The 27,789-nt window shown below is 39.6% G+C and overlaps 1 protein-coding gene across 3 annotated transcripts in view; it reads left to right on the top strand.

Annotated features, from left to right (window-relative positions):
- LOC108710830 (vascular endothelial growth factor receptor 3) overlaps positions 1-27,789 on the top strand; it is a 189,567-nt gene that overhangs the window by 134,621 nt on the left and 27,157 nt on the right. For all 3 annotated transcript variants that reach the window (XM_041586064.1, XM_018252004.2, XM_018252003.2), the window contains 9 exons: positions 6,083-6,351; positions 9,380-9,489; positions 10,618-10,780; positions 11,090-11,226; positions 12,306-12,477; positions 13,506-13,623; positions 14,280-14,455; positions 15,658-15,820; positions 22,885-23,026. In XM_041586064.1, the coding sequence (XP_041441998.1) occupies positions 6,083-6,351; positions 9,380-9,489; positions 10,618-10,780; positions 11,090-11,226; positions 12,306-12,477; positions 13,506-13,623; positions 14,280-14,455; positions 15,658-15,820; positions 22,885-23,026 (1,450 nt within the window). The remainder of the gene's footprint in view (positions 1-6,082; positions 6,352-9,379; positions 9,490-10,617; positions 10,781-11,089; positions 11,227-12,305; positions 12,478-13,505; positions 13,624-14,279; positions 14,456-15,657; positions 15,821-22,884; positions 23,027-27,789) is intronic.

Below are 27,789 nucleotides of genomic sequence, written 5' to 3'. Positions count from 1 at the left end.
CTTACTTGTGTCAAAGACTATCTATGGCTCCTACTATTGACTATAACCTGTCAGGCCACCGTACCCCTTCCCACCCACAGTGTGTATGTGCACAAATGAGTGTGAGCACTATAACCGGTGAGCAGTGGAAGAGGGAGCCAGTGCTAGTGGGGACAGGACTAGGGATAGGCGACAATCGAGGTACATGCCAGCACCTATCCACCATTGCCCCCTAGGCATCCGCCTCTTCTGCCTACAACTAATTCTGGCCCTGGCAAAGGGGAAGTTAATACAGAATAAGTACACTGCCCATACAGAATGAATTAAAAAGAAGGGGATTTAATACTACAATTCAATTTCAGTTGAATTGCTTACTCAGCAGTGTTCCCAAGTTAGAGGCCTTCAGACTTTTTTGGTTCTTTACTTCATAATGTTTTGGCCTCTTCATCATATTGGTCACGTTCTGTTATTGCGTTATCCATGTTGGAACAAAAACTGATATTAGAGACTATATGACAAAGAGTTTTACGTGTGTTTGGATGTATTAAAGGCTGATAGTCTATGTTCCAAAATTCATGATTAATTATTCAATATACTGAAATAAGGATGCATTTATTATAGCATTATGGGGGTAATGGTAAAGATATTTCCACAGTGTCTTAAACAATTTTGATATGAGTGTTTCTTTTCAAATTTACAACCTTTGACACATGCAGTTGGATATCCTACCTTGTAGTTTATACAAACCCTTGCAACAGCCCTAATGACAGGTCATCCTACTTAAAGGAACTGTATCACCAGATAATGAAAGTGATTTAAAGTAATGAAAATATAATGTCCTGTTGCTCTGCACTGGTAAAACTAGTGGGTTTGCTTCAGAAACTTTAATATAGTTTCTATAACAAGCTGCTGTTTAGCCATTGAAAGTTGGAGAAAAGGCACAGAATACACAGCTGATAACAGATAAGCTCTGTAGTATAGAATGGGATGCATCAGCACATATGTTATCAATTGTTTATCCTGTGCTTGAATGGCTGCCCCCATGGCTACATAGCAGCTTCTTTACATAAACTATAGTAGTGTTTCTGAAGCACACCCACCAATTTTAGCAGTGCAGGGCAACAGTACATTATATTGCCATTCTTTTAAAACACGTTAATTTTTGGTGTTAATGTTCTTTTAATCAGACCTGACCACAGAGCTGATTCCCATGCTGTCTCATCATGTTCCACAGCTGGACCAGCTCATTGGTGTTGTAGTTAAACACATAAGTAGGCAACACGATGGAGGTGCTGTGGGTGAAGGGCTTTCAATGTTGGAACTGTAAAAGAATGGCTGTTTAGCCATTGAAAGTTGGAGAAAAGGCACAGAATACACAGCTGATAACAGATAAGCTCTGTAGTATAGAATGGGATGCATCAGCACATATGTTATCAATTGTTTATCCTGTGCTTGAATGGCTGCCCCCATGGCTACATAGCAGCTTCTTTACATAAACTATAGTAGTGTTTCTGAAGCACACCCACCAATTTTAGCAGTGCAGGGCAACAGTACATTATATTGCCATTCTTTTAAAACACGTTAATTTTTGGTGTTAATGTTCTTTTAATCAGACCTGACCACAGAGCTGATTCCCATGCTGTCTCATCATGTTCCACAGCTGGACCAGCTCATTGGTGTTGTAGTTAAACACATAAGTAGGCAACACGATGGAGGTGCTGTGGGTGAAGGGCTTTCAATGTTGGAACTGTAAAAGAAGGAATGTCGTTTCCCAAACTGTTGCTGCAAGGCAGGAAGCATGGTCTTCAACATCAGGATTGTTGTTGTATGATACCGTCGAGATGATAGGTGTGACTTAGCCAAGTGGTATCAACATACTTTTGTCCATATAGTGTACTGAGTTTTCAGCATACAAGTCATTTAGAATAAGCATTCAGAATGACCAACCAAGTACTCCACAAATGGCTGAACATGACCACATTAGCCATCCATCTTGCCCAAGATGTGGTCAGCTTTATTCTTCCAGAATGCAATACATCAGTGTTCCCCAACTAGTGGCTTATCGTGAGCAATATGTTGCTCCCCAACCCCTTGAAGTTGCTCTCAGTGGCCTTAAAGCAGGCGCTTCTTATTGAAAATACCAGGCTTGCAAGTAGGTTTTCATAAAAACCAGATGTACTGCCAAACAGAACCTCTAGTAGCTTCCAGTCCATATAGGGGCTACCAATCCACAAAGGGGCAGCCAAACAGCCAACACAATCTTTATCTGGCGCCCCCAGGAACTATGGTAATGCTTGTGTTGCTCCTCGACTCTATTTACATTTGAATGTGGCTCATGGGTTAAAAAGGTTGGGCACCCCTGCAATACATGGTTACAAATTGTAGTTATGTGGACAATGGGAGTGGGACAATTTATCAACTATGGTAGATGTACATCAATAATCTTATAATAACATTAGTTTGTATTTCCTTATGCCAGAGTCTGCTATCTTCCTTTATTCTAAGGGGAGCAGAAAATAGCTTTGAAATGAATCCTGGCAACGTCTGCCAAGTTGGGATTGTTTCATCTTTTTTACTCCTTAAAATCTGTCAGTCATTAAATATATTATTTGCATTACTTTTAATATCCACACAGACCCTGTACCAACACATTGTTATTGGAGTGAGCTCGCAGCTTGGGCTCAGGGACCTTATTATATTTAATTGTAATTGAAGGAGGGCGTCAAGAGATGTTGTCCTTCTCCTTTGGTACTTAAGTGGCAGAAAGCCAAGCTTCTCATCTCTCCCCACAGAGTTCTTATTCATTCCTTCTTCTTAAAATGTGATGCTGTTTATTCTGTCTCCTACTTCTATAATTAATTTCATCTGTTGCTTGTACTTTTGGATTATGGACCGTCATCTTTGCTGTTAAAGCTATTGCAAAAAGCCCCCCAGGTTCTTGACTATAACCTGTCGGGCTTATTTTAACATCAGATATATAGATTTTCTCAAATATATTTGAAATAGATCTTAACCTGTGATAACACATTACTGTCAATGGGGTAGATTCACTAAAGGGGGCGAATTGTCCCCAGCGAGTGATTCACACACCTTCCACCGCGCAAATTCGCCAGGTGCAAATTCGCTACCACTACGATAATTCACTAATATGTGAAGTTGGCGGGTTTTCGCTAGAGTTACTTCGGCAGTCCGCCGTGCATTTCATAGCGAAGATGCTCTTGCGTTCGTTTGTGCCTAGTGAAAATTCACTAGTGATCTTACGCTTAGGTCAATTTAAATAGGACGGGTACATTAAAGTTGTATGGACATCTTTATTAGAGATGTTGGTGCAAATGCTTGAAGTGGCCACCAGGGAACCTTAAAGGGATACTGTCATGGGAAAAAACATTTTTTTCAAAATTAATCCGTTAATAATGCTGCTCCAGCAGAATTCTGCACTGAAATCCATTTCTCAAAAGAGCAAACAGATTTTTTTATATTCAATTTTGAAATCTGACATGGGGCTAGACATATTGTCAATTTCCCAGCTGCCCCAAGTCATGTGACTTGTGCTCTGATAAACTTCAATCACTCTTTACTGCTGTACTGCAAGTTGGAGTAATATCATCCCCCTCCCTTTTCCCCCCCAGTAGCCAAACAAAAGAACAATGGGAAGGTAACCAGATAACAGCTCCCTAACACAAGATAACAGCTGCCTGGTAGAACTAAGAACAGCACTCAATAGTAAAAACCCATGTCCCACTGAGACACATTCAGTTACATTGAGAAGGAAAAACAGCAGCCTGCCAGAAAGCATTTCTCTCCTAAAGTGCAGGCACAAGTCACATGACCAGGGGCAGCTGGGAAATTGACAAAATGTCTAGCCCCATGCCAGATTTCAAAATTGAATATAAAAAAATCTGTTTGCTCTTTTGAGAAACGGATTTCAGTGCACAATTCTGCTGGAGCAGCACTATTAACGGATTAATTTTGAAAAAAATTTTTTTCCCATGACAGTATCCCTTTAATAAAGACAAAAGAGTTACTATTATGCCCTACACATGAGCCCACTGTAAAATTAATGTTCCATGTGTTCTCAAATGTCTGGGGAAATATGTTAAGCAAAAAAAGTTAGTCTGCATTTTCGGCAGACAGGATATGTTGTAACTGACATAAGATTGGAAGATCTAGCTTCATTTTAGCAGCTCGCCTGGTCAACTCAGGCGAAAGAGGTAACGTTCAGTAAAATCCACAGTAAAATCAAACTACTGAATTTGCAGATCAACGAACATTTGCCTGAGCAAAAAGTTGCCTGGTGATAGAGTGCAAATGAAGGCTAGTCACGGTCCAATTCGCTAGCGAATTGTCGTCCGCGTCTGTTAGTGAATTGGAGATGTCCCTGCGGATTGGATTTCTAGCGAATTTTCGATAGCGACGGACACTTCGCCCTTTAGTGAATCTACCCCCATGACTCTAGTATCTTATGAACATTGGTGTTTTATTACTGTAGTCGGTTAGCACTTTCACAACAATGTTACTTAAGTTACTGTAAACCCCATAGTCAGAGAAGCATCTAACATTCTAAGGCTTATAATAAGTATATTCTAACTAAACTGGTTAGGTGGGTTATTTATCAAAGGTCGAATTTTAGAGTTTCATATACCTGGAATAAACTCAAATGGTTTCTAATTTAAAAAAAAATTCGAATGGATCGAGTCTTCGGTGGGAAGAAATTGATCGAGTTTTCAGGCAAACCCTCTGAAAGAATCTCATACATCATGAAGGCTATTAACATCTTCAAATGGTTCCAGGGACCTCTACTATTGACTCCTACATGACCTCGACAGGTTTTAGATGGTGTATTTTCAGATTCCAGCTATTTCCAGTGTAGGGGTATAATAAATCTTTAATAAAAGTTTTTTTTTTTAACCCGAAAATTAATGTTGACCAAAAATAATCTACTCGAAAACCCGAATGTTTTTGGAAAGCACACCTCAAACCTTAATAAATCTGCCCCTTTATGTCTATATGTATAGCAGCGTTACATCAACCATTCCTTGCTTCTTCCATTCTTTCTTCTGCTGCTGCTTCCAGTTATATACATTTGCCCTCTATGAAACACTCTCCAGTAGGATGAAACACTCTTTAGCAGTTGTCGCTGTAGACCAAAAAATATTTCCAACCTCATAGGATTCCATTCATTTCCAGTCACCTGCTATACTGAATGACACCCATTAGGTGTATCTGTTTCATGAGTTTTCCAAGCTAACTAGATTTTTAGTTTTCCTGGGAGATGTTCCTTTGTTTCCAAGGAGGAATAAATAGCTAGAGATTCAGCTGGAGAAGTTTACACTCCTCTATATTTATTATGGGGTTTAAAATGAAATTCGCTGAAAAAAAGCATTGTAAAATAAGTAGCGATTTTATCAAGGTGTGTTTTATTTTACGCCATGATAAGGCCACATTTGCTGTCAGCAGAAGTCACTCTAAGAAAAAAACGTGTAAAAAATTTACACCATTCTATACACAGGTGATGAGTGGTGTAATATCCCAGCGTTTTGTACACCATATAATAAATATTATTTCTTTGGGTTGATATAACAATGTTTCTAAAAGCTTTAACTGTTCAAGCCTTTATTTGTTTATTGTGACAATAAGAACATGATCTTCCAAAGGCTTTCTTGGATACATATTAGTCTTTTTTTTAACTAATATTATTTATTGAACAGTGTGGATTATAACAGCTATTAGCTGCAGGTGGTAATGGCTTCCCATCAAGCTATGCACAAAAGCTCAGCTTGAGCTCAGTTGTCTCTTCCAAAGCAAAAGCCACACTTCCTGAATTAGACTTTAATTGCTGGCAAGAGAAATCTCTGGGTTTCTGAACTACAATACGGTCATTTTGGCTCTATAAAATGCTTTTATTTCAATTATGAAGATGGTACTCCATTATAGAAGACAACAAATGAGCTATTGTGGCTAACTAAAGAATGAAATAGTTTTTTATACTTTCTTCCTTCTATTTCACTGTAATTAGAGTCAAGATGGAACAGACAGTATTAATGCTCCTTGTTTACTATAACTACATTTTTACAAAATCAATTACTTGCATATTGATTTCCAGGGGACAGAGGCCCCTGCAGTGGTCTTGGCCAGGGGGCTTCACAGACACAGATACCAAGGACAAGGACTCTAAAGGCACTATACATTTCAGTGATACACGCAGCATGACTGAGGAAGACTGCGAGGGAATTCCTAGCAAACCTTACTGCAAGGTGTTCCGACTGACAGGAGCTCAGGCTAACGACACAGGCTCTTACTGGTGCCACTACAAATTTATTAATGTCAGGATCAAAGGGACCACAGCTGCCAGCGTCCATGTCTTTGTAAGAGGTAAGCGTTAAAAAACAAGATATTTAAATAATGTCAGTGTTACTAGAGGAAAGAGGATTTTCTATTTTATTACCCCCTGTGGAAACTGCAGCAGAAGAACTGCAGAAAAAGGGGGTGCGAGTTTGGGGGGCGCTGGTGCGAGGGGGGTTGTAAGCGTGCTGGGGTATGCAAGGGGGGTGAAGGTGTGAGCGGCCTATGGGAACACTATTTTAAAATCTGTCCCTGACTGGGGGTGGTTGATAAAGGGGTTCCATACTTGGAATACCTTGCCATGTTAGTTAGACTCATATTCTAAGGTGCAGGAGCAGATCTTTGTTGTAATCTGGCCCAGAAAAGAGTTACAATCTACTACAGGAGTTCCAACCACGAGAGTTAACACTTAATAGTCTTGCAGTTTCAGCTTTGCATAAGCTACCATGGTGAGGGACGATGACCATAACCTTCCTCTTCACCTACTTAAAGGAGAACTAAACCCCCATTAATTGAAAACCTGCATTCCCTTCCCTCCATTGGTCCCCCTACCTGATTTCTCCCTCCATAGTACCCTCCATAGTACCTTACTTGAAAAAGTGTCCCTGGCATTAACGTTGGCATATTCATGCAAAGTAGCGCAGCTGAGCTCTTGGCCGCCATCTTCAGTATTTTCGGATTCCTCGCGGAAGTGAGAGCCAACACATCGTTTTTTTTCGCTCATGCCTACTGCGCATGTGCTGGAAAGCTCCAAAGATTGACAAAGGAAAAGAAGAGGAATCCGAAGATACTAAAGATGGCGCCCAAGAGCTACACCGTGCTACTCTGCATGAATATGCCAACGTTTATGCCAGGGACACCTTGTCAAGTAAGGTACTACGGAGGAAGAAAGCACGGAAGGGGCCAATGAAGGGAAGGGGATGAAGGTTTTTATTAACAAGTTTATTTCTCCTTTAAAGGAGAACTAAAGCCTAACTAAAGAAGTGGGCTTCTGTACCAGCCCAAGGCAACCACAGCCCTTTAGCAGTAAAGACCTGTGTCTCCAAAGATGCCCCAGTAGCCCCCCATCTTCTTTTCTGCTGATTAACTGCACGTGCTCTGTGCTGCTGTCACATTACTGAGCTTAGGGACCCACTCACAATATACAGTACACATAGAATAGAAATGTCACAATATACAGTACACATAGAATAGAAATGTCACAATATAAGGCTGATTAATAATTAATACAGATAATTACTACATGGCAGCACAGAAACCAGTGCAATTAGCATCAGCATTTAATAATCAGCCCTGTAGCATCATCTTATATTACAGGCCAACCTCATTTTCTGCTTGATAATTTGTGACGACCCCTAAGCTTAGCTTCTCAACAGCTTCTCAGAGCCCATTGAGCATGTGAGTGTCGCATGCACTTTCCCAGATGGTGACCCCCTGTGATCAAAAATGAATGTTGATGGTTTTCCAAAAAGAAACGTATCAAACTATGCCAGCAAAGTTCTGCATGACGTTTGTAGCATATAGTATCTCTACAAAGAGGATGTTCACCGTTGTATTCATTGATTGTGTTACAGATGATCTTTTGTAGGTAAGTTTTCAGTTGTCCGTTGTCATTTACTTTGTGTGTTTTCGAAATATTTGCATTCTTGTCTGCAACTGAAAATACCTATCAGGAGCAGTAGGAGCGATCTGTTACGGTAAGATCCGCTCCTCATCAAAGACGCACAGGGTGCCTGACATCAGCAAGCCGCGGAACAGCGCAAAATTTGAAAATAAAAGAGCTTCCAGGTCACGGGTTCGATGCCCGATTACAGGAATTGCTGTATTCCTGAGTGTTCCTAACTATTACTTGTTTCCTGAACTTCTGACCCTGCCCGAACCTTCTGACTTCGATCCTTTTTGCCTGTCTATTGAACTACCGCCTGAATTCTGACTACATTTACTACTGATCCCTTTTGTTACCGTGAACTTGAACTTTGCCCTGGCATATATGCTTCCTCCTTGATCTGGACTTCTCTACGATTGGAGCCGTTGGGCTCCTGACAATACCATGCTGAAAAAATATCTTGTTGTCCTCTATGCATAAGTAGGTTGCATGGAAAACTAGGAACTAAATAGGTTTTATTAGTGCATTAAGTGGTTTTGTGTTCCTGGGTTTTATATAATAAGAAATCCTCGGCCCACTGGTGTGCACAGTAAAATAAACTGTATCGGTTGTTCAGAACATAATGTAAAGTGTAAGATAAACAATTTAGGACTGACATTTTTCAAACTAGATTTAAATGGATTTTTCATCATTCAGGCCAAGAGCTCAGGTTCACTATTATTATCATCTTTTGTTTTGCTTAGATCAAGTTTTACCAAATTGCCCCACAAGACCAATTTACCTGTCAGAAATTTGAGGGCTCATTTACCAAGTGCAGAGCCAGGGTGCAAAGTGCAAAACATCATGTTTATTTTGCACAGTCATCATATTCTGTTCACCTTGCCCAGGAATACATTGTTGCCTGCACTCACCCGCACTGTATTCAAAGGGGCAGGGGCGGGAGCATGTAGGCCCCTTATTTGTTCCTGAACTTGCATGTGATTTAGATGCACAAGTTATGGGCCCTTTTTTTCTGCTTTCCCCATGGCAGGGGAAGTAAAAAGCTGAAGTTCACCTGTCCTCACTGCTTTGCACCAAGTGTCCTATTTTTAATCCAGTATGAGGTGTAGAGAGCTGCTACACCCCTCCCACAATTGCTTTTAAAATGTGCAATAACAGGCATGATTGTGTGCCCCTCTGTGCTTCAGGGTTTAGGAAAACCCAGCAGAAAGCAAAGCAGCTTTGTTCTTGGGTTTGCTTTGGGTTTGCTTTAAAATATAAATGTAATTGCCTTTTGTAGTTTGCCAAACCCACAATTACTTATTTTGCCTTGCTATCTTTTTTTTATTATTACTCATCCACACCCAGTTTGTTTTCTGTTTTCACTCCTGTCTGCAACACCTCTGTAAAAAAAAATTATTTAATTTTGTAAAAGCTGAAATCTAACTGACACTTTTTTTATTGTGTAATTAGACTGGAAGCAGCCATTTATAAACACTCTTGGGGCACTTCTGGTGTATAAGGAGAAAACTAGAGTTCCATGTCTTGTGTCAATTCCAGACCTCAATGTTACACTCCACATGGTAAGTGACACCTGCAATACTATCTATATATTAAGCTGTGTCATTTATTTATTCAAACTTCATATTCTTGATATTAAATGGATGTGTGTAGTTTTTGTGTCCTAGGAGGTGTTTTAGATCCATACTGTTGCGTACAATTTTTTGCCTGCCATACAGAGATATCGGAGAATGTATGCCAATGTCTTGAGCCCAGATATAAAACAATAGCTTTTGGGGGGGATCATTGCATAGCTATTTTCCTTTTACCAAACAATTTTTATCACTATAAACATGTATTTGTAAAGGGGCTATGCTGCAGTGCTGTACAGTAGATGGATGTAAATATCAACCACACCAATTACAAATACCAGTTAATAAAGGCAGTAAAGAGGGCACTGTTTACTAAATTGCAATCCATGGGGGCACAGTTTTCCATCTCAGTCAATACCTGACACTGGGAACCCACTAGTGACCAAATAATAGAGTACTTGAATGCTTGTATGGCCTTGCCAGTCAATAACTTTTGAAGTATGCATTTGTCATACATCACAGTACAGTATAATGTCCCTTTAATATCCAATCATGTTATACTTGGGGTGCCAAAAGTTAGGCCCCCCAAGTGATTGTATTTACTTAACTGAAACCCTGGACCGGTGCTCCTATCAGGAGAAAACTGCACCGGCCCGGGATTCTTCTAGCGAGCTCCACGGAGCAATCCTCTTCCTGCTTCTTTCTTCTCGCGGCTGCACATGCGCTTCGGAGTGCCTAACTTTTGGCACCACCAAGTAAAATGCATTTCCTTCTCCTTTAATCACAATCTAAAAAAAGTTTTCCTGTAGTTGTCTGTAAACACAAACACTATGTGGACTCAGTGGACACCTTGGTAACCCATGAAACTCGTTGCCATGCTTGGCCACAGGTGATATGTGACAGGTGCAAAATACTGTGGGAAGCATGGATGTTTGGTACAAAATGAAGATTTTCTCACACCCAGAATTCCTGCAGTTCTAAACTGATGAATATGATGATATTTAGATGGTTCTTTCTAGTCCCCAAAACCATTATACCCATTATAAATCTTTAGCTATTATTTGCAGTAAGTGTAATTAATAGCTGTGCAAGCATTGAAAGTTGCTTCATTTCTTGCAGCAAGGCTCAGATATAATTCCAGATGGAAAAAGTGTTACATGGGACAACAAGGAAGGGATTTTAGTCCCTACAGACTGGATTAGAGACTCCCTCTTTCTATACTGTGAGACAGTAGTTGAAGGACAAGTCTTCAAATCAAGCTACTTCCTTGTCCATTTAACAGGTAAGAACTAAAATACCAGTAGATACAATGAAGGTTATCATCCAGAAATGTATCTTCTCTGTTTTCTGGACCCTGGCACTCGTTTTAGCCTGCATGTCCTCGGCAGCAGAGCTTGCAGTTTAAAGTGCTGCATTCAGGGTACAACCTGGGTGGGCATGTTGAACATCATAAACAATTGTGCTTGCCTTGCTTTACATTTACAGGCTGTACCAACATACTGTTTAGTGGAAATAAAATATGGGTAAATAATTTCTGATTATTGCTGTTATTAATCAATATTTGTGTTCACTTCATATTTTATGAAACCAGGAAGTCAATTTTATGGCATGCACCTCTACCCTAAGAATACAGAGTTGCTGGTAGGAGATCAGCTAATATTGAACTGCACCGTGACAGCTGAATTCAATACACCAGTCAACTTTAATTGGGATTATCCTGGTAAAGAGGTGATCAGCTCTTTTAATAGCTTAACTACTTATTTAATGACTTTAAATGTTTTTAACCTGTTTTGATATGTGCTAAATTAATAATGCTTCATGACCAAATTGACCTTTTGTGTGGACTGCGTTGATATCAGGGGGTACTGGCAGTTTCGGATCTGCTCCCACCTGCTTCATGATTTCTCCCCAACCAATCACAGGTATGCGCTGGGCGGGGTGGAGGCAGGTTGTGGGTGACTGCTGAAGGGGGGCCCTGAAGTTGGGGGGGGCGGGGGCCCGGAGCGGGTGTGTGCAGGCCCCTGAAAAGGTAGCCCCAGTGGGCCTGGACCCCCCAATCAGACACTGGGTACTGCAGTCTGGGGCCCCATGGCAGGGTAATTGCGGGCATATGGGTTCAAATAGATGATCGTAGCTTACATAAGTGATTGGCCCCTAATTATATACGCTCTAGGCTTTTTGGAAACATTGGTGCACTATTTAATTAAGCTACAGCTTAATTAGGAACCTGGAATGCAAGTGACTCTATTGTAAGGGGCTGTTTTACTCACTTGTACAATTTCCCTCTGTGTCATCATGGTTAGTAAGGAGTGAAAATACCATATTGCCTTAAAATCAATGTTGTAGGAAAGGCAAACAATATAAGCCTTTTACTTTGGGGAACTGTGAAATAGAAAAGAACATTTTATGGGAGGTTCATGTACACTTTAAAACCCAGTGGAAGGCTATTAACTTACATGACTTTCCATGGAAAATTTTTGAAACAAATTACTGTTTTTATCAGTGTACTGTTTTGCTTACAAACAAGGTGTGGCTTCAAACCACAGAATGTAAAAATTAGTATATCGATTTTTCCATGAAAATGCTGCCAAAAAAATATAGCTTCCTGCAAATTTATGTTCTTGTGAAAACTATTACCATATAAATGGTATGGTCTGGCTGCATTAAAGTGAAAGTAACTGTACAGAAGAAAAAAAAAAGCTTATGAGTTAGTGCGATAAAAGTAGTTTATAGACCTAGTGAATGTGTCTTGCAAATTGTCTCAAATTAATTCTTAAATCTCTTCCTGTCATTTTTCTAAAATACAGGTTAATCGGTTTGTGTTTGAACACTCAGATCGTCAGCCACAGCAAGATCATACGGAGATGTACAGCACGCTTATTGTACCGAGTGTGAGCCCGATGGACCTAGGAACATATGTGTGCCATGCAATGAGCGAGGCATGGCACTACAAGGAGAGCAGTGAGGTCATTGTTCACGGTAAGGAATTAAAAGGAGTTGGTGCAGGATTGACTGTGCCCATAATGTATTTTGTGCAGTGTTTCCTGTCCTGTGATGAGAGTAGGGAAGCAAGGATGCTGAATATTGTATTGTGCACAAAAGTCCATAATAGTACAGGGCTACCATTATAAAATATCTTGGTGGCACAGACTCTGTGTTTACAGAAAGTTTGGGGTATTCCAGCTTGATTAACATATTTGTCACACACATATAAAAAGCTGCATAATAAGTCCCTTTACCCCAAATTCCTTTTTTTTAAAACATCCATACCTTTTATAAAGGTACTTGAAAATCTGAACTGTCAATCAGTATATTGCCTGCCCCACCTCTATGCCTATAGCAGGCAGGTCCCCTTTAATGGAAAAATGCATACATTTTACAAATCCATTGTCCCAAGCCTCAGCTGAAGTAGCCAAACAACATACCTTGGGGCAATTTTGGGCGAAAATTCGCTGACGGGCGCTGGGGTAAATTCACTAGCGAAGGAGATAGACTATAGCGCTACTTCGTACTCAAAGAAAGTCACAAAAAATGTTGGCAACTTTTCAGTTTTTCAGGGTGATAGGCTGCAAAAGATCGTAATTTTTGTTTTAGTGTTCCCTTGCTTTCCCCCTTACATATGGCACATAAACTATACACTGGGCTCATGTGTAGGGTATTATAACAACTCTATTTGCTTTTATTAAGGTTCTCTGGGCTTGTGTAGTGTAATGTATTTGCTGCAACTTATACATCCATTGAACTTTAACTTCCTGTCAAATGCAAATTAGCCAACGTTGGCGCAACTGCGCTTTCCTTGCCGAATTAACGCTAGCGAAACTTCACCAAACTGCGTGCTGGACACAACTTTGCATTTTAGTGAACTAGCGCTGTCCTGTAGAATCTTCGCCCGGCGAACTGTTGCGATGTGAGCGAAGCCATTGCTGGCGAATTTTCACCAGTTAGTGAATTTGCCCCCTTGTATAGAGGAGACATGACTCTCTCCTTACATTTTCTCTGTTCCATAGAAAAGCCATTCATCACTCTGGAGACAAAGGACTATTCAGTCACTGAAGCCACAGCTGGAGACAAGATAGCAAAATTGTTGATTAAAGTTTCTGCTTACCCCCAGCCCTCATTCCAATGGTATGACTGCTAATTTCTCTGTTAGTTATTTAACATAAAGAGATTGTTTTCTAGAACTTGCCAGAAAAGAGTCAAGGTCAGGCATATTAAAATGACATACAAAAAGTACTTGCACCTATCTACATGCTCATCTGTACTGGTGCCAAGGGCCAGTTTGCCAATTGTATATACTTTGGTGTAGATACAGAGTAGATACACCAGGAACTGGCATTTTAAGTACACAGAGGTATGTCTTGAGAACACTGGGTATAACTGTACAGATGATGTCCCTGTTATCATGATTAAAAAAGTTCCATTCATGCCTGAAATACCTAAATTACTAGTTAAATTAGCACGATTGTTAAATAAATTGCAGTCATGCAGTGCCTGCCCACTAGTGCAAACAATCGAAGTTAGTTTTCTGAGGTATAGGGAGATCATATAACCTACTCAGTGTGACAAGGAGTCATTAGAGGAATCAAACTCAGGCCTCTCTGATGAGTGCATGAATTTGATCATTGAACTTTTTTTTTCCGCAGAATGTAGGTGTAGTAAAGAAGACATGTCAGGATTTACTATTTATAATAGCAGTTTCATTGATGTTAAATAGAAATGTACTTTGTACAATTTTTAAAATTTTTTATTTTAACGTTTGTTTTTCTCTGTCTCTCACCCAGGTATAAAGATGGGAAGCTGATACCTGTTAGTACCATTTACAGCAAATATCGTCAGTCCCAGCACACCCTGCAGATTAGGGACGTCACAGAGCAAGATGCCGGCATTTACAGACTGGTGCTGAGAAATGAGCAGGCTGACCTGGAAGAACAAATCAGCCTGAGACTGGTGGTAAATGGTAAGGGGCAAGAAAAACAACAGGTAATGGGCAGATTGCCCTAATTATGGCTCAGGATCCAGCAGAACTGGCCATATATGTAGCTTCACACAGACAAGATAATGAATTAATCAACACAATAAGTATACAACTAAATATTATAATTATTAAGATATAGTAACAAAAGCAGAAAATTCATAGAATGTGGTTTGTGTTCAGATACTGAGATTAAGGGAGTTATTATACATGATCTCGACAAGTTTGAGATGGCAGATATTCGGATTCAACCCTTTTGCAGCATCGGGGTATCATAAATCTTGAGAAATTCAAGTTTTTTTTTCCCCATGGAAAATTCAAGTGTTTGCCCCAAAAAGCCTGACCAGATAAATTCGAGATTTAGTAAATAACCCCCTAAATGTGCTCAAAACACTCTTCTAGACCTAGATGGTAAAGTCTATCAAACACTTTTATCAGCATCTTTTTTTATTCTGATCATAATCTTCCTTCAAGAAATGAACTGAAAATTTCATGTATTAGAAATGAGAAAATAGGTATCATATATTTCTCATTATTTACAAAATCAATAAAAACTCTCTTTGGGGTCGTAACTTCCAAAATGTAATATACATTTTTATATCTGATCTGAAAACTGTCAACAATATACTGTTAAACAACATGTCTTGTTATTAATAGAATTATATTGTGACTACTAATATGTGGAAGTGGGGAAAAAAATGTGCTCTAAGCAACTAAATAAGTCAGACTCTGATGTTTGTAAGATGATAGCTGATACAGGATATGGATGTTCAATAATATTTGCATATTTTCAGTAATATTTTGTATTCATTTATTTCAATAATAAGTATAGCACTTACAACATGAACAGGTTTGACCGTGTCTAATTTCTTGAAACATATTTGTTCAAATAAAAAAAATTGTGTTAGAGCTTGAGTTGCAGTGAATTTATTCTACACTAATGCCAGTTTTTTTTGGTAAAAACAAAAAGATTAGTAGTAACAATAAATTTTTAGATAATTTTATATGTATTGAATATTGTGCTAGTATATGGTGTTTCTGAACTGCAATGTTTTTACATTTTTAACTGTTAAAATTGCCTTACAGTAAGGTACCAATACATTCAACTAGGATCGTATGATCCTAGAGTTATCATACTGAACACAATTTTGTCTGCTTGTCACTGCAATAATTTTGATGTGTTTTAGTACCCCCACGGATCCATGAAAAGGAGACTTCCTCACCAAGTATATATGCCCAGGGTAGTCGACACACTCTTACTTGCACAGTGTTTGGTGTTCCAGCTCCAGCATCTGTTCAGTGGCTCTGGAGGCCTTGGACTCCATGCAAGATGTATACACGCCGCAGTGTGTAAGTTGCAAAACATTATCACAGTGCATGCTGACTTTGGATGCGATACTTGTCTGCAGTCTTTATACTTATAGTAACAAATTTGGTGGTACAGCAGGCCATATTTTATCCAGGTAGTTATTAAACCAGATTATCATGGAAATGAAACATGTGAGGAACCTATGTACCCGCCATAATTTGTTTTAAATTAGTTGAGTAGATTTTAATGGATTTCAGTTAGTTAGGTATGAAAATATGAATATTGCATCTGCCTGGAACCAAAGTACCGTATATACTCGAGTATAAGCCGTCCCGAGTATAAGCCGAGGTACCTAATTTTACCTCCAAAAACTGGAAAAGCTTATTGACTCGAGTATAAGCCTAGGGTGAGAAATGCAGCAGCATCTGGTAAGTTTCAATCAAAAAATTGAGGGTTTCTGCTCCCATTGGAGGTGCCGGCGTCTCGTTTTTGGATGCCGGCGACCATTCTTGGACGCTGGCGAATATTCTTGGAGACTATTCTTGGACGCTGGTGACTATTCTTGGGCGCCGGCGACTATTCTTAGGCGGCGGCGACCTTTTTTGCGCTTGACCCGAGTATAAGCCGAGGTACAGTTTTTCAGCATATTTTGGGGGCTGACAAACTCGGCTTATACTCGAGTATATACGGTATCTTGGCATTTGGCTGCCTGACCACATTTCTGGTTCTTATGGTCAATTTGGTTTTGACATTTGCTGTCCAAATGGTAACAGGCCAAACTAAACTTGAAGCCACTTTAAAGGGATACTATCATGGGAAAAAATGTTTTTTTCAAAATGAATCAGTTAATAGTGCTGCTCCAGTAGAATTCTGCACTGAAATCCATTTCTCAAAAGAGCAAACAGATTTTTTTATATTCAATTTTGAACTCTGACATGGGGCTAGACATTTTGTCAATTTCCCAGCTGCCCCTGGTCATGTGACTTGTGCCTGCACTTCAGGAGAGAAATGCTTTCTGGCAGGCTGCTGTTTTTCCTTCTCAATGTAACTGAATGTGTCTCAGTGGGACATGGGTTTTTACTATTGAGTGTTGTTCTTAGATCTACCAGGCAGCTGTTATCTTGTGTTAGGGAGCTGCTATCTGGTTACCTTCCCATTGTTCTGTTGTTAGGCTGCTGGGGGGAAAAGGGAGGGGGTGATATCACTCCAACTTGCAGTACAGCAGTAAAGAGTGATTGAAGTTTATCAGAGTACAATTCACATGACTTGGGGCAGCTGGGAAATTGACAATATGTCTAGCCCCATGTCAGATTTCAAAATTGAATATAAAAAAATCTGTTTGCTCTTTTGAGAAATGGATTTCAGTGCAGAATTCTGCTGGAGCAGCACTATTTTTGTATAAACTGTTTTATTATTCAGAAGAATAACAAGAAACAAAACAGACAAATATTACAGAAGTGATACATCAAATAGCCATGCAGAATATATGCATTATGGTATTGTAAATATGTATATAATATAACAGCTCTCATTGGATATGTTGCATTAGCCGCAGATCCACGAATTGATTTGCACGTCCAAAATGCATGGCATCCTGTATTCCTCTTAAGATAACTCAAAACAAAGTAGAGTTAGAAAGAATGAAAAAGGGAATAGAGTGGGGATAGGGGAAAGGGGGAAAGGAGGGGGGGAATCGGAGGTCTAACCAGTGTCTGTCATATGCCTCACAGGGCAAATTTCTTTGTGCAGGGTTTGAGCGATGGAGGAGGAGGGGGAGGCGAGTTTCATCTGCCCTTTAAACATGAGTTTTCATGGAAGTTCTCCACGGAGGGAGGCCTCTGCCCACCATTTAGTATAGCGGAAAGGTGCTAACAGTTTGAGGTGTTTTTGTCCCTCTAGCGTACTTAAATAATCGCTCCAAACATCAAAGAAACGAGAACCTTTGGATTCTTTGTCTTGTAGTGCTAGGACCCATTGAAGCTGCATGGTATATAATAATTTACGTTCCCATATTCGTGTTGGAGGGGGTTGTGGGTTAGTCCAGAATTCCAGAACAGTTTTAACTGCGGTAAGGACCATCACATCAGCTAGTCTGATGTTACCTTTGGTCAAGCTATTAGAAGGTGCTGGGTATAAACCTAATAGAATTTGCGGATTTGTCCGTGATATCTTAATATTACATAGATTCATGATTTGTGATAAGACTAGGTTCCAAAGGGAATTTAGTGCAGTGCACGACCACAAGGCGTGCTCTAGTGTGGCATCAGGGTGGTTGCATTTTATACAATTAGGTGCCTGGGTTAGGCCTATTTTATGTGCTATTTTGGGCGATACATATGCTCTGTGGAGGAGTCTAAGAGCCACGTCCTGGAAGTATACAGACGTCAAAGTTTTTGTACGTTTTGCATATGCTGCAGTGATCTGTGTTGCCGTGATATTTGGTATGATACTTAACCATCTCGATATGCCCTCTACGTGCAAGTTATAATCTATAGTGGGTCTAATAATGGCGTATACTGCAGATGCCGTGAGGAGTTGTCCCTTATTTGCCTTTATCAGTATATCTAGTGGATTCCTCGCCAATTGTGGCTTTATGCTCCGAAGTACCCTCTCCACATAGCTTTTAACTTGTAGATATGCAAAGATGTGGCTATTAGGGAGTCCATATTTAGATTGAATGTCTGGAAATGCAACTATTGTGTTGGTTGTCGGATTGAGGAGTGACCCGATCGTTGTTAGGCCTTTAGAGTGCCAAATTTGGAAGCGGGGGTCCGCTTCGGCATCCTGAAATTGCTTATTATTCAATAGAGGGAGAAAAAGTGAGAATTTGTATGTGCCAAATAATTTGGTTCTGATCAATTGCCAGGCTTTGATTGTATTATAGATCAGTGGATTTGTCTGGCAATGGGGAGGGATATCTGAAGGTAAGGCATGCAATAAATAGGAAAGGGAGAGGGTCGGCGCAAAGTTTTGGTCTCTGTGTACATCGGTGTATGAGTTTGTTTGATTAATCCAATCTGTGGCGATGCGTGTTAAGCTAGCTAGGTTATAGTATTTTATTAGCGGCAGGTTAAGTCCTCCGTTATCTTTAGGTTGGGCTAATTTAGATAGTGCTATTCTGGGTTTTTTATGTTTCCATATGAAGGCTTGTAGTCGTTTATTAAGTTTATTGATATCTGCAGATTTTAATAAGATCGGTAGCACTTGCACTTTATAGTGTATTCTCGGGAAGATGACCATTTTAAAAAGGTTAACCCTACCTATGTAATTAATTGGCAGGTTTTCCCAGCTCTGGAAATCTTGTAGGGCTTTTTCTATGGTTTCTGTTATGTTCAAAGTGTATAGCTGTGCTATATTTGCTGGTATTTTAACACCCAGGTATTTTAAGTATGAGTTGTTTTGTTGAAACATAGTAGCAGTTGCTTTTGTTTTGTCATCCGGAGGGGCTCCCAGCCACAATAGTTCGGATTTGTCTAAGTTAGCTCTGAATCCTGATATGGTCCCGAAATCTCGTATCACATCTATTATATGTGGAATTGCAGTAGTTGGGTTGGCTACAAAGAGCATGATATCGTCCGCATATGCAGACAGTTTTATTTCTGCTGTGCCTATTTTTATCCCATCAAAATATTGTATCTGGTTTAAGTTGCGTAACAGCGGGTCTAGTGCCAGGTTGAACAGCAGTGGCGACAAAGGGCAGCCTTGCTTAGTACCTTTGTATATAGTAAATGGGTTAGAATTTGATCCTTGTGTGGAGATGATAGCTTGCGGGGCCTTATATATTGTTTTAATAAAATTGATAAAGCCAGGACCAAAGTTTTGGTGTGCCAGTGTTCTAAGTAGGTGTGGCCATGTAACTCGGTCGAAAGCCTTTTCCGCATCGAGACTAATTGCCGCCGCCGTGTGGTTTGGAAAATCCCTATATTTGAGTACTGCAGCTATAAAGTTCCTGATGTTCTGTGTGGAATATCTGCCCTGAACAAAACCAGTTTGCTCTGGGGAGATAAGTTTCTGTAGAAGCTGTTTGAGCCTGTCTGCAAATAACTTGCTCAGAACTTTGTAATCCGTATTTAACAGAGAGATAGGTCTGTATGAGGCTACATTAGTGAGGTCTCTCCCGGGTTTTGGTAATAGTATTATGCGAGCCATTGTAAAATCTTGGGGCATGTCTGACGTATTGAGCATGGCTTTAAGTGCTTGTGTTAAGTGGGGTGTTATTTCAGTCCTGAGGATTTTGTAAAACTCGGAAGGCAGGCCGTCCGGACCCGGGGTTTTGCCATTTGCCTGTAGTTTAATGACCTGTTTGGAGCAGCACTATTAACTGATTCATTTTGAAAAAATTTTTTTTTCCCATGACAGTATCCCTTTAAGAAACCCACCCCAACTCATACAGTAAATCATATACAACTGTTATTACAGATAAACATGATGAAACATAAGAGTTATAATGGTAACACCCCTATATTACTGAGCTGCAGCTATGTAAATTGTTCTACTTTATGGGAAATCTTTGCTTCTTGAGAAATGGTGGAGCATTTCAGAATATATTCACAGCCAACCACATTCTAAATTAACTGGAAAGCATAATTTCCAGTTCACAGAAACGATGTATGGGTTCAGCACTGGGTATATTGTAAATATGACAATACATACAGCAGGCTGCCGGAAAATGGGTTTTTATGGTTGGAACCATAAAAAAAATGAACAGTATTTTTGTGTATGGTCCCATTGTGTGTCATAATGATGGCTGCTGTTGAAGTATTTTAGGAGAAGTCTTATGGGCAAATCATGGTATCAACCAGATTAGCAATTAATTAATGTGTTAAATGTATATAGAGCACATTGACAAAGATGTTTGTTAAGTACAGGTTACTTTGTATGCTTTCACAATGTCAAATCAGTTTGTTTTAGATTAATCAAAGCAAAATACTGATGTTGTGGGTTAATGAACCTGGCAAATTTTGTTGAAGTCGCTACATAACCTTGTTCCCACTCAAAGTGCTCAGCAGTCATATTGGTATGCTAGCACCACCATAGTAAATGATCCCCAAAGTTAGCCCATGATGCCAGATCGAATTAGAACAGTGGAAAAAATAAACTAAGAAAAAGTTTTGGAAGTGAATAAATTAAATATTAGCATTGGCAAAAAAGCTGAGTTTGAATTCTAGCAATAGGGATATTTACTGCCAGCACAGAGCTCTGCAGTAAGCAATACTAATATGGAAGAGAAAAACATACCAATTCCCAGACAGATAGTCAGAACTGCTGCCAAAATCCTATCAATAAAAACGATGTGAACTGAACGCCTAATCAAATCCAAGGTCAACAAACTGGAATTCTTACTACCCAATAGGGATGTAGCGAACGTCGGAAAAAAAGTTCGCGAACATATTCGCGAACTTGCGCAAAAATGCGAGCGGTTCGCGAACGGTTCGCGAACCCCATAGACTTCAATGGGAAGGCGAACTTTAACATCTAGAAAAGACATTTCTGGCCAGAAAAATGATTTTAAAGTTGTTTAAAGGGTGCAACGACCTGGACAGTGGCATGCCAGAGGGGGATCAAGGGCAAAAATGTATCTGAAAAATCTGCCTGTGTGTGCTTGGAAGAGATAGTGTAGGGGGAGAGCTGTTAGTGATTTCAGGGACAGATGATAGTAAGCTTGCTGGCTAGTAATCTGCTTGATACTGCTCTGTATTGGAGGGACAGAAGTCTGCAGGGATTTGAGGGACATTTTAGCTTAGGTAGCTTTGCTGGCTAGTAATCTACTGTTCTCTTTAAACAACTGCCATACGTTGACCTTGTAGGCATTGTTTGCCCAGAAAACAGTGTGCAAATAATGCCTACAAGGTCAACGTATACACTACTACAGCGGTGGATACGGATTACGTAAAATATATGAATGCTGCTTGAAAAAAGTGACTCCGGTGTTTTTTCTGGAGACGGTAATATTATGGATATTTAGACAGAATGTGAACAAGGTCACACAGCTCGATGGCGGGTTGAAGAAAACAGTGTGCAAATAATGCCTACAAGGCCAACGTATACACTACTACAGCGGTGGATACGGATTACGTAAAATATATTATGGCTGCTTGAAAAAAGTGACTCCGGTGTTTTTTCTGGAGACGGTAATATTATGGATATTTAGACAGAATGTGAACAAGGTCACACAGCTCGATGGCGGGTTGAAGAAAACAGTGTGCAAATAATGCCTACAGGGCAAATAATGCCTAAAAGGTCAACTTATACACTACTACAGCGGTAGTAAAATAAAAAAAAGTAAAATAAAAAAAAAATGAATATTAAAAAAAAAAAATTAAAGTTGGTGCTGCTGAACTACTAGGAGCAGCAGATTAGCACACCAGTCCCACTCCCCAACACTGCTAGACTAATAGCACTGGGCTCTTATAGTAGTAGTAGTAGTAGTAGTAGTAAAACAACAAAAAAATAAATAAAAGCAGTCCTTACAAGGACTACTGTTATTGCAGCAGTCAGCAGATGAGATCAGAAGCAGGACAGCTGCCCACTGCAGCTACATACAGAGCACTGCAGTAGAAGGTAGATTACTAGCCAGCAAAGCTACCTAAGCTTAAATGTCCCTCAAACCCCTGCAGACTTCTGTCCCTCCAATAACAGAGCAGTATCAAAACGATTACTAGCCAGCAAACTTTCAACTGTCCCTGAAATCACTAACAGGCAGCAGCTCTCTCCCTACACTATCTCTTCAGCACACACAGGCAGAGTGAAAAAACGCTGCAGGGCTTCGGTTTTTATAGGGAAGGGGAGTGGTCCAGGGGAGAGCTTCCTGATTGGCTGCCATGTACCTGCTGGTCTGGGGTGAGAGGGCAAAAAAAAGCGCCAACAATGGCGAACCCAAAATGGCGAACGTCGCGCGACGTTCGCGAACTTCCGGCGAGCGCGAACACCCGATGTTCGCGCGAACAAGTTCGCCGGCGAACAGTTCGCGACATCTCTACTACCCAATAATGATTCTTGAAGTCCTTTGGACTGTCATTTTTCCGACTGTTCTTACATTTATAAATATCCTTCGAAATTTTTGGAATTTTAATATAAAGTTATTTATGTAATTCTTGTCTTACAGAACCAGACAAAGGTCTTCCCGTAGGCATCAGCGCGACAGAATGCCTGAGTGCAAGGACTGGAGGGAGGTAACCCAAGAGGGAGCTGTGAATAGCATTGAAACCATTGAGACTTGGAGCGAGTATGTGGAAGGACGGAACAAGGTATCTGTGCAAACTTTGGGTGATATTATTCCCTGATTGTTTTGCACTTCCTGGAGTCATCCTGCCAGGAACAATTGCAAATTATTGGGGAAGTCAATTAGCTACAGTACAATATAAATGGCTGCACTCAATCTATTTTCCAATCAAGGAAGTATCCAAAAAAAATATCATAGTAGGAAGGAATTACCATAGGGTAATTATCCTGGGTTAAAAGTGCAATTATAATGACAACATAAGAGCTCTTATCCTTATTTTAATTTGCAATGCGTTGTTGCATCCTTGCAGCAAAAGGTTTGTTTTGATATAATACATATAGTTTAAAAGTATCTGTAATTTTCAGTAATTATTAAAATATTGAAATGATTTCTAATGCAAAAGTACTGCAGTTATTACATTATTATCTTATGGACTGACTTATCCGTATACATGTTTCAGCTAGTATTTGTTTTAATGATTTTAATGAAAAGAAATTATTCTCTGTGAGTCTGAATTTTTTTTATTGCTTATCATCTCCTCTTACTTTTGAAGCACTGCTTGTTTGATGAAAGTTTGGGAAAGTAGTACCTAGCACCTATTCAACCATACAAATTCTAAACTGAGCTAACGAAAAAGTTGAATAATAAAAAAGACATTTTGTCAATTTCCCAGCTGCCCCTGGTCATGTGACTTGTGCCTGCACTTTAGGAGAGAAATGCTTTTTGGCAGGCTGCTGTTTTTCCTTCTCAATGTAACTGAATGTGTCTCAGTGGGACATGGGTTTTTACTATTGAGTGTTGTTCTTAGATCTACCAGGCAGCTGTTATCTTGTGTTAGGGAGCTGCTATCTGGTTACCTTCCCATTGTTCTGTTGTTTGGCTGCTGGGGGGAAAAAGGGAGGGGGGTGATATCACTCCAACTTGCAGTACAGCAGTAAAGAGTGATTGAAGTTTAGCAGAGCACAAGTCACATGACTTGGGGCAGCTGGAAAATTGACAAAATGTCTAGCCCCATGTCAGATTTCAAAATTGAATATAAAAAACCTGTTTGCTCTTTTGAGAAATGGATTTCAGTGCAGAATTATGCTGGAGCAGCACTATTAACTGATTCATTTTGAAATTTTTTTTTTTCCCATGACAGTATCCCTTTAAATAGGATATAAATGAGCTGGAGAGAGTGCAGAGACATGCAACTAAACAGGTTAAGGGGATGGAAGATTTGAACTATGAGGATAGACTGTCAAGGTTTGGGGTTGATATTTCTTTATAACTACATTAGAGGACATTATAGACAAATAGCAGGGTACCTTTTTTCCCATAAAGAGGATCACAGTACCAGAGGCCTCCCCTTTAGACTAGAGGAAAATAACTTTTATTTGAAACAGTGTAGGTGGTTCTTCACAGTCAGGACAGTGAGGTTGTGGAATGCACTGCCGGGTGATGTTGTGATGGCTGATTCTGTTAATGCCTTTAAGAGTGGCTTGGAGGATTTCTTGGACAGGAAAATATCTAAGCATATTGATGTACTAAAATCTATAATTCATATAGATAATGGTAGAAATGGTATATATAGTTTATGTGAGTGTATGGGAGGGGTTGGTGTTAGTGTGCATATGTATGGACACAGGGTTTTATTTGGAGGGGTTGAACTTGATGGACTTTTTTAAACCGAGATTATATAAAGTAAACAGTGCTACTAACAGGGAAAAAACAAATGTAAAAAAAAAATGGTAGGTTATTTGCACTCCCCCCTGTTTTTATGAAAAAAAATAGCACGAAGTGGAACCTGCTTCGACACCAAAGCTGATTTCAAATAATAAAAGAGACGCCATTAAACTATTTTACAAACCACAACCTATTTTAAAAGTGATAGGCTTTCTAAATGCATGTTTTCTCATGCCGTTGTGACATTGTTTAAAGATTTTCCAGTGAATGTTCCCAAAATTAGGGGTGTTATTGTAGTACTGAGCATTTTCCCTCTGTGAGCATGTTACACTTTTTCCTCTCTAAACAAAGCCATGTACAGCCCTTTTATTGTCGTCACATTTATTATACACACTGTGACAAATGTAAACATTTGTAAATCTTAGTGACCTTTCCACATTTCCCTCATGGATCTGGGTGCGGAAAAGGTTCCCGATGACTAAGCCCCTGCTAAATGAGTGTTTGGTAAGATACAAAACAAGTGACTAAACAGAGTAACACCAACTTCCTGTTTCCTCAAGTCACTTCCTGTTTTCAGACCACTCCTCCCTAATACCCAGTGGAATTTGACTTTTCCTGTTTTCTGACATACACATCTTTCTCCCGTACGCTGAAAAGCATCCAAAATATTATGCTTTCTGACTGAAACTGCTTGATGATTCTAAATGAATCATCATGTGAAGGCAATAGCTTTTCAAAAAAACAAAAGGCACCATTGTGTTATATAGCTTATACTAAGCTGTTTTCAGTGTAGTTTTTCTTTATAAAAGAAAGAAAGAAAGAAAGTTAACTATAAAATGGCTAAATGGAGAGAACAGAATATTTCCTGCTATATTTAAAGGGGAACTATTGCGAAAATGAAGATTTAATATAGACTTTTATCATACTGAAATAAGAAACTTTCAGCATCTGTTTATCTTCATTCTCTCTTCATGCAGGAGTTGGGTGTCAGATATTCATTCACAGTAAGATCCAATATATATTATAGGGGGGTCCTTTTGCCTAAAAGATGTATTAGAGCTCACTGTATTATAATCACCAGGCATCACGTTTCTCTACATGCAGGATTTGTGCAAAAGGAAGTTATTTTGTTAGATTTTGTTGGTACTGGAATCAGTTATTTGAATGAGCTCTAATTCATCTGCTAGGAAAGGATGCTCTCCTACAAGATACATTGGATCTAACTGTTAATGAATATCTGACACCCAACTGCTGCATGAAGACAAAATGAAGAAAAACAGATGCTGAGAGAGGGATAGTGAACATAAACTTGATTATCTTAGAAACAATGCAAGAAGAGAATATAGCTAACTAAGCTTTTGCGAGTCATGTCTATTTATACGGCTTGAGCATTCAACCAAGTGTCCCAAATTGCGCCTTGACAAGTACACCAACTTTTGTTTGGGTAACACATCATTAATTAGCTTTTTCCAGAACGTAAATTCTGGAGCCGATTTCTAAGTCAGCAATATAGCTTTTTCACATAAAACAGCAGCTGGAGATGATGGTATGATATGATATAATGATAAACCCAGGTCTTCCAGCACCCCAAGTAAGCATACCTCTGGGCATTGAATGTTGGGGAGGGCCAGACTCTCATTAATAAACTTTAAAACAGCCTACCAAAATTCTTTAATAATAGGGCATTCCCAAAAAACATGCAAGAATGTGCCAACCGCATGATTACATTTAGGACATGTATCTGGTACTTGGGGGTAGCCTGTACGGTATTATGTAAGCCCGGTTAATGAGATTGAACCTGTCCCTAACTGACATTGTAATATCTGGGACATGCCTATGTAGGTAAGCTTCCAGGGTGGTTTCAGTTACCTGTGATGCAGAATATTTAATTGATTGCATTTAGAAAGTTTCTCATTTCAGTTTGATGAAGATTTTTTGATTAAGATCAAATTTTCATTTTCGGGATAGTTCCTTTATGTTGATGGATATCCTTACATTTGCTATTTCACCAGTGTAGCTGCTAAAATACCAGCCAGGCCAGTGGCCTTTATTACAAATATAACAGCAATGTACTTGCTGGTAATTTTGTAATTCCCTATAATCTCGCCCCCTGTCCATAATCAAAATGCATTCCCCTCCCACAGTTTAGCATCTATCACCCAAAACTTCTATCCTCAGTCTCTATCATGCTATCAAAACTACTTCCAATTTGTCCCTTTTGATCCTCCAATTTGCTACTTTTACGTCACTGCCCTTCCACCTCACAGTCCTTCCTCTTCTCCATTATGTTTGGCTAAAATATTTAAAACAAAAAAAAAAGAAACCAATTGGCAATCCTATTTGTATTCTTCATATTCAGTAAGATGACACAACCTCACCATACTCTGTAAAACACACATAATACATAAAGTGATATGTGTTTTCTTCAAGAGGATGATTAAAGGAGAAACAAACCCTTTACCACAAAAACCCCTACACCCCACGTAGACCCCTTCCCTCCTCCCCCCCAGCCAAGCTGCCCCCCCCTCGGGAAATGCCCCTAACTTTTTACTTATCCCTCGATGCGGATCTCAGTTCACCACAGCCATCTTCCGGGTCTTCGTGTGTTCTTCTGGCGCTTCGGCAAGCGAAAATGGTGGTTCAAGGCAAGAGATGTAAAAGGGAAAGATTTACTTAAATATATATTCCAGTTTGGTAAGATTCTTTAATATGTCATTTAATATGATATAAACTATTTGTTGCTTAAGTATTCATTTTGGGGGTATAGTTTTCCTTTAAGGATATTTGTGACTTACAGGTAATGCATCCAGCAAGGGCCATTGCCCTTACTCATTTTTGCACTATTCTGTGATTCTGATTAGTCGCAAGCAGTAAATTGCACCTACTGCAGGGGACCAGCAAATGCTTTCTTACCGGCAGTTATGTAAATCACCAGGGGGAAAACATATGTGCCTCTTCTGGAAACTGAATTAATGCGTATGGTTTCCCATGGGCAATTTAAATTATTGCCTATGATGAAGGCATTTGCAGGAGATAATTTGTCTGTAGAGGAGATTTATCGCGGGTGACTAATTTATATGTGTGCCTTTGCCCTTAAATGTTTTACCGGCTGCAATTCTGACT

Source organism: Xenopus laevis, chromosome 3L (assembly GCF_017654675.1).
Source record: "Xenopus laevis strain J_2021 chromosome 3L, Xenopus_laevis_v10.1, whole genome shotgun sequence".
In the NCBI taxonomy this organism is placed as follows: Eukaryota; Metazoa; Chordata; class Amphibia; order Anura; family Pipidae; genus Xenopus; species Xenopus laevis.
This window is presented reverse-complemented; position numbering and strand designations above follow the sequence as displayed.